The sequence below is a fragment of the Aotus nancymaae genome, unplaced genomic scaffold (assembly GCF_030222135.1).
Source record: "Aotus nancymaae isolate 86718 unplaced genomic scaffold, 86718_ANA_hifiasm-v0.15.2.pri h1tg000012l, whole genome shotgun sequence".
Lineage (NCBI taxonomy): Eukaryota > Metazoa > Chordata > Mammalia > Primates > Aotidae > Aotus > Aotus nancymaae.
Genome location: NW_026988423.1, coordinates 28,777,427 through 28,785,760, shown reverse-complemented (window position 1 = coordinate 28,785,760; position 8,334 = coordinate 28,777,427). Strand labels below are relative to the sequence as shown.

The 8,334-nt window shown below is 38.4% G+C and overlaps 1 protein-coding gene across 1 annotated transcript; it reads right to left on the bottom strand.

Moving 5' to 3' along the window:
* LOC105729730 (olfactory receptor 8G50-like) lies at nucleotides 1-936 on the bottom strand. The gene has a single exon (XM_012470645.2). The coding sequence runs from the start codon at nucleotides 934-936 to the stop codon at nucleotides 1-3; it is 936 nt and encodes a 311-aa protein (XP_012326068.1).
* Between the last annotated feature and the right edge of the window lie 7,398 nt (nucleotides 937-8,334).

The following is an 8,334-nucleotide window of genomic DNA, read 5'->3' as shown; positions in this document are numbered from 1 at the left end:
TTACAAGAAATGTCTTTTTTCAAGGAACTTATTTAAGGCAATTTTGACATCTTTATTCCTCAGGCTGTAGATAAGGGGGTTCAGCATAGGCACAACAGTTGTATAAAACACAGATGACACTTTCCCCTGGTCCATGGAGCTGATAGATGATGGCTGCAGGTACATGAATGCTGCAGATCCAAAGAAAACAGCAACAGCTGAGATGTGGGAGCTGCAAGTGCTGAAGGCCTTAGACCTGCCCTCAGTGGAGCGAATACGGAGGATGCTGGCAATGATGAAGATATAAGAGCTAAGGATGGTGAGGCTGGGGAAAAGGATATTAAATGCACTGAAGCACAAAACTACTATTTCATTGATAGAAGTACTGGAGCAGGAGAGCCCCAGGAGTGGGAAAAGATCACAGAAGTAATGGTTGATTACATCAGCCTTACAGAAAAGCACTCTTCGCATGCAGACTGTGTGAGCTGTGGCGCCAATCAAACCCATGAAATACACCCCAACTACCATCCAGGAGCAGACCTGATAAGACATGGCAACATTGTAAAGCAGTGGGTTACATATGGCAACGTAGCGGTCATAAGCCATTGCAGCCAACATGTGACATTCTGATATGACAAGAACAAGGAAGAAGTAGAGCTGAGTCATGCATGCTGCATAGGAGATAACATTCCTCTCTGACACAAAATTCACCAGCATTTTTGGGGTAATGACAGAGGAATGGCAGAGATCAATGAAGGACAGACTGCTGAGGAAATAGTACATGGGAGTGTGCAGGTGAGAACTGAACCCAATCAGTGTGATCATTCCCAGGTTGCCCACCACTGTGACCACATAGATTCCCAGGAAGAGGAGGAAAAGAGGCAGCTGGAGCTCTGGTTTGTCTGTTAGCCCAGCGAGGATAAACTCAGTCACTGTGGAATAATTTCCTTCTACCATTTTCTCCGGAAATTTTACGTAGAAAGAGAAAAAGAAAATTTGAGTTAGGTATTTATTATCCCACTAGCACAATAAAATGTGAAACGAAATTCAAGTTTTTTTCAACCAGGTAGTTGCAGTTCTCTGCCTGTTCCTCATCTATGTTAGCAGTAAAAGACCCTGGCATCCCTGAAATATGGGATACACAGATACATCTCAGAACTATCTCTGTATTCTATGCTGTAACAGTGGATGTTGGTACTGCTCAATTCCTGAACACCCAAAGAACTGTACTGATAACTTTGACTGAATGTTCTAAGAACTTCTCATGCCTTGTTTGTAATCCTCTCGACTCTTTCAGTAGAGCAAATGCAAATGTACTATTTTACTATTAGGTAACAGAGTATAATAGCGGTTGGATATTTGCCCAAAGTTAGGCATGTAATAAGTAAATAATCAAGGAGATAAAGCCTGTCTGTCTCATCTTTCATCTATTATTTTAGCTACTCATGGCTTCCCTCCTACCTTTACCTCTTTTTTTGTATCAGCGAAATCACTTACAACAATTAATGTGAAAGAAAAAAATCACATAAAATATAAACGGTAACATATCCACACTATTCTAGGCTAGATTTCCCTTAAGTGAGCACCTTGACTACTGGCACTGCTTTAAAAACATAGAAATCATGGCTCTAAAAAGTAACTGAATGGTTAATATAAACCATTTGTACTCCACATCCAAGAAGGATTTGAGTTTCCTAGTGAGGAGAATTCAGAGTAAGAAATAATAAATATCAAATTTATTTATTCCAGAAACACTAATGGGGTGCCCAGCGTGTGTTAAGTACTCTAGTTTGTCCTGATGTGGTCCATAGCCCTCTAGGCCTGTAGGAAGACCTGGACTGCAGAATGGCAATCTTGCATGATGCTTAGACTGTAGTAACAGTGTGCACTGTGTCTTGATATATTTTGCACTCACCTTCAAACCAGAGTTTTTAACAGCACTTCCTCAGCAGCAAGGAAAACCAAAGCAGGAAAAAATACGGATATTTCTCCAGCTTCAGGATAAGAGTTTGGAAGAAAACTAATAAGGTCTGAGCATAGGACACTGTGATGACTGTTCTATGTTCAAAAGAAAGAGATCTGAAAGATAGTATAAGAGATTATTGAAGTATCAGCAAACAAGGGTATCATTCTTATTTAGATAAGATTGAAAAACAAGATGATATTTCTATTTATTTCGTGTTTACCACATGCTTAGAACTGTCCAGGCACTTTCATAAATGTTAAATGATTTATTTCCCCCACAGCACTATGGGTTACAAGAATATTAATCCCATTTTATAGATGCAGAAGCTACAATTCAGAGACTTTAATAATGTTTTTCATGGTAACACTGTGGCTTTTCAATACAGATGTGTATGATGATTTTCTAGTAGTACAGATGAAACATTTGACTTAGCCATGAGAAATAAAAAAATAATACATGAACTAATACTGATATCTTCTGGAAATACCATCTTCCTAAAACCAAATCATGTACAAACACAGACTAGATTCAAAGAACATAAGCACTGGAGAAAAATTATAAATATTATACTTGGCATTTATTGAGCAGTTTAAATTAGACCAGAGTCCATATTTGTACTTATTACTTATACACGCATAAATTGTTCAATAAATGGTGGATAAATAAAGGAACTCAACCGGGTTCACAACATGAAATAAGTAAAATAAAAAGCCTTTGTCTTTCCCAAATTGCCAGTTGCATCTAAACTTCTAAAATGTTTGCTGTGGTTTCTATGCTTACACTGCAGGTCATGGGAGAACAAGTAAATACAAAGTCAAATTTTCATATTTTTTGTAGTACTTTGCCTCATAGTACCAAGATATTTTGAGTGCAATACGAATGATAATCAATAGTAAAATGATCTCTATTTTTGTTACTGGCAGTTTTCACATGCTTACTACTTGCTTATTACTTAAATCAGAGTCATGTAAAAACGTGATAGTAATTACATTTTGAAATTTTTTAATGGAATAAAAAATGTTTTTCTGCCACTTTCTTGTCAGCACTTTTTGCCTACAGCAATAGAGCTCACTCATAATGGTGAAGTCCTCCTAAAGTAAGGACTTACTTGTAATTTTTAAGTAACTTTTGGTTATCACAGTTTCAAATGTATGTATAGAACAGTGATAATCGGGGATGGGAGAGCAAGATGGAAGAATAGAAAGCTCCAACCGTCATTCCCCCAACAAGGACAGCAATTTATCCACACACAAAAAAACTGCCTCATAAGAACCAAAAATAAGGTGAACACTTATAGTTCTGGGCTTTAACTGCATATCCTGAAAGAGGCACTGAAGAGAGAAAAAACAGTCTTGAATCATGGACACCACACCTCCCCTGTCCCCAGCAGCTGTGGCCTGGCCAGGAGAGCATCTCTGGGCACTGGGGGAAGGAGAACACAGAAATTATGAGGCATTGAACTCAGTGCTTGTCCTGTTAGAGCAGAAAGGAAAGGTGGACCAACAGCTGATGTCTGCCCATAGAGGGAGCATTTAAACCAGCCCTAGCCAGCGGGGAACCTCTGATCCCAGCAGTTAGAACTTGAGTGCCAGCAAACCTTGCCACTGAGGGCTACAGCACTCTGTGTCTCCAGGTACACCTGAAGGCTATAAGGACTGCAACTCTTAGGCAATGCCTAGTACTAAAGTAGGCCCAGAGACAGTGGCTCTGTGGGGACATATGACACACTGAAACACCAGTGAGGGCAGTCAAGGGAGTGCTGGCATCATCCCTCCCCTAACCTCAGGTTGCACAGCTAGTGACTCCAGAAGAGACCCTTTCCTTCCACCTGAGGAAAATGAAACAGTGGGGAGGACTTTGTCTTACTTCTTGGATATCAGCTCAGCCACAGCAAGAGAGGGCACCAGTCAGAGTCGGTAAGCCTCTGTTCTAGGCCATAGCTCCCAGACAACATTTCTAGACACACACTGGGCCAAAAGGAAACCCATTGCATTGAAGGAAAGGATCCTGTCCCAGCAGCATTCATCACCTGTTAACTGAAGAGCCCCTGGGCCCTGAGTAACCAGCAGTGATACACAGGTACTATATGGAGGACCTTGGGCAGACACATACTCACTTTAAAAAGTTTCTTGTGTATCTTATCAGAGAAAAAAAAATAAGTTTTAAAATGTGGATACAGTTAAGGAGGACCGAAATCACAGTATAGTTGGAGATTGTCAGAAAATATCCAGTAGGTTTAAGTGAGGCACCCAGTAATTTGCTACCTGACATGGCTTTCTTCTGACTCCTCACTTTGCCATCTCCTGCAGAGGTCAACCATCCCTAACTCTGAGTCAATTCTATGTATTTCATTAGAAAAGTTTATGGAAATCTACAGTACAAAATTGTCAGCTCCTGAACAATTCAAACTATTGCTGATTTTGCAAGCCCAGAAATGATAGTTTCCCAGTTATCTTTTATAAAATCCCAGTTATTTATTTTAATATATTTCCCAATTTTACCTGTGTTAAGAGAGTTCAGTTTCCATATCCTTTTACATTTCTGATTGTTTGCATTGGCCAGTTGACTATTTTTCCTGTGTTCCTTGCCTCTCACAAGTCTGTTCGACTTAATATTAGACCCCATCATAGAAGCTCCATGACCTCTTGTCCAATCTTTGTAACTTTTACAGCAGGTGTGGGGCTCTGATTGATTGTACGTGAACAGTTCTTACTGAAGTCTGACCCTGACACATGCGTTTAATGCCTACTGCTTCCTGTTCTGCCCTGTTAACAACACCTGTGTGTTTGAATGCCCACGATCGTTACTTGTAAAGAACTTCCAAACAACCTGGCTGCATCAGTAGCCTTAGCCTATCTTAGAGATGAAGCAAAATACCAAAAGAGTTTAAGGGGAACAAAAGATATTTTTGTTTTAAACCATTTTACGGAAGTGGAATTGATATACAAGCACATATTTAAATGTGTATAATTTGATGAGTTTGGACATATGTAAGCATCCTTGATGCCATCACCACAATCGAGGTAACTGACATATTCATGACCGCCCCAAGTTTTCTTGTGTCCATTTATATTGTTTGTTTTTCTAGTAAGAATACTTAAAATGAAGCACACCCTCCAAACAAATTTTGAAGTCCACTGTGTTAACTATACACACTATGTTGTATGGCAGATCTTTAGAACATATTCATCCAGCATAACTGAAAATTTATACACAGAGAACAACTCCCTGTTTCTCCCACATCTCAGCTCCTGGAAACCACTATTGTATTCTCTGATTTTATGAGTTTGACTATTATAGATACCTCATATAAATGGAGATATGCAGCATTCGTTGTTCTGTGACTGGTGTATTTCACTTAGCACAATGTCCTCCAGGTTTATCCACGTTGTTGCAAATGGCAGAATTTTCATTAGTGGGGAGTGGGAGAGAAGTGTTTTGAGTTATCAATAAAGAAGGCAGTGATGACTCGGAACCAGAAGGAAATTGCTAAAGTACACCCAGAATTTTTGTTTCATTAGAGTTTTTACTAGATTAATAGAATAAAAGAATGGTATAGTCCTAAGTTATCTTGATTTTAGTACAGTATTTGCTTAACCTCTTGAAGTAGTCTATGGACATGATATAGTTGTGTGTGCTAGGTGAAAATACAGAATAATATCTCATAGTTATGTGAAGTTAGGGAGCATCTAAAGACTAATCATAAATTTAGAAATCTTCAGTTGTTATTTCATAAGAGTTTATATTTAGTCTTGTCTTGAAAAAGCATTCTATCAGTAACATGGATAATGCTATACAATAAATTATTATAAAATGTGTAAATTATATTAATATAGAAAATATTAACAAATACTTATATGATAATAATGATCCAAGAAGATATTGTTAGGTTATTAATATGGACTGATATTGACAAGAAGAATTTAACAGCAATAAGCAACTGTTTGCTGTGGCCTTTCAGGATAAAGAGATGAATAACAGAATCCCTGCTCTTCAGAATGTTTCTTCCTAGAAGGGGGTTAGAAGACAGTCTAGACAAGGTAATAAACATCATGATTGCATAGGTCCTACAAGAACCTAGTGAATATGGTGCTAGTTCAGAGTAGGGGCCAATAAAGACTTTTAAGAGAAACCTCAGTGGAAGGATAAGAAGGAATAAGCTAGGTCTGCATAAACTTCAAAATTGAGAAGCATTGGCCTACCAGTTCCTCATGCTCTAAAGATCTGGATCTGGGGCGGGGGAGGGGAAACAAGGATGCCAATAAATCCCAAAGAATTAATTAAAAGGAGCATAGTATTCAAAATGAGAGAAGTGATGGCCACACAATATAAATTACATCTGGGGAATTATACTAAATTCTGGGATCTGTAATTTATGATGGTGATTCATAAATTATAATTATGCAGGAAAATTGAAAATTTAGATCAAAATAATTTACACCGAGTATCTACATGATTAGTAACACAAATTAGGATTAGACTTACTGTACGTTACCTCAGAAGGCAGAGTTACAGTCTGAGATACCTTTTGTTTCAACATCAAAATTTCTATAGTCATTGAACATGTGCAAAAGTAGTATAGGTTGAATCATGAAAAAGATAATTTTCCTTTGGGATGCCGAGGCAGGCAGATCATGAAGTTAGGAGTTCAAGACTAGCCTGGCCAACATGGTGAAACCCTGTCTCTACTAAAAATACAAAAATTAGCCAGGCGTGGTGGTGTGGGCCTGTAATCCCAGCTACTCCAGAGGCGGAAGCAGGAGAATCACTTGAACCCAGGACGTGGAGGTTGCAGTAAGCTGAGATTGCACCACTGTACTCTGGCCTGGATGACAGAGAAAGACTCTGTCTCAAAGAAAAAAAAAAAAGAGAAAGATAATTTTCTGTCTTCAGATGTATTACAGCAAAAGATAAATAATCATTTTCAGGTAGATTTAGAAAATTTCTGTAGCATTGTGAGGAGGTTAGATTTCATGAATGTCCATCAACATTCTGAGATTGACAGGTTCTAAAACATGGAATTCAGATACTGACCTTTTCTCTACCTGGAAACCTTGGTTGGGGTTACATGTAAGCTTTAGACCAAGTACTCTCTATGGGAAATATTATAGCTCTTGATAATGTCCATGATGGCAGTTCAAAATAGACTCCTGTGCTGTCATTTACTTAGGAGGCCAGAATTCAAAGTGCAGATCTCAATTTCTGAGTAGCTTTCATAGATAGTATGAATCAAAAGCCATGATTTCCTCTTGCAGCTTCTTTATAATGCTACTCAAGGCACTTGCCAAAGTGACCTTATTTTTATCTAGGGTTCTGAGGTATAAGACGTGTTATCAAAAACATATACACTCCCTCAAGATTTCCTCTCACCAAGGATTAGCTATTTGGATACAAGAACAATTAACCCATTAGGCTATTATTCCATGATGAGTTTGCCTTTTTCATCCTTTGTATGACACTCTCATTAGCTCCCTTGTGTACAGTCTTTTCTCTTAGTGTTGAAATAGTAGCAGCCATTATGTAAAGAGCTAGAAATTAAAGCCTAGTATGTGTGGTTCTAGGAGGTCCTCATGAAAACAGCTGCCTATCTGAATATGATTTTTTGAAATATTTGAAGCCTTTTCCATTTATGTAAGATTTGGAAAAAGAATTACATATCATTATTAGTGAAAGTTGTTCTTTATAGTTTCCAAGATACTTCGTTTTATGTGCAGACATCATGTGTTTATAATAATAACCAGGACTTATATTGAACACTTACTAAATGTCACACATTATTCTTATCATGTTACATTTGCTAACATGTTTAATTCTCACAGTAGATCAATCTAAAAGATAATATTAGGTTGAGTCTGGTAGCAGTTTCATATGACTCAATCTATTATGCCCATTTAAAAAGAAAAGAGTGCAGAAAGCTTGAGCAATTGGTCTAAACTTACCTAGGTAATAAGTTTAGTTTGCTCATAAAATTATTATATTTGAATATTACATATATTTTTTTAAAATTCAAGTTTTTTATTCAACAGACATGCGATATGCAATCTTTTTTTTTTGAGACGGAGTTTCGCTCTTGTTACCCAGGCTGGAGTGCAATGGCGCGATCTCGGCTCACCGCAACCTCCACCTCCTGGGTTCAAGCAATTCTCCTGCCTCAGCCTCCTGAGTAGCTGGGATTACAGGCACGCGCCACCATGCCCAGCTAATTTTTGTATTTTTAGTAGAGACGGGGTTTCACCATGTTGACCAGGATGGTCTTGATCTCTTGACCTCGTGATCCACCCGCCTCAGCCTCCCAAAGTGCTGGGATTATAGGCGTGAGCCACCGCGCCCGGCAGCGATATGCAATCTTATACATTAAGACTTACACTTAGGGGCTGGGCACAGTGGCT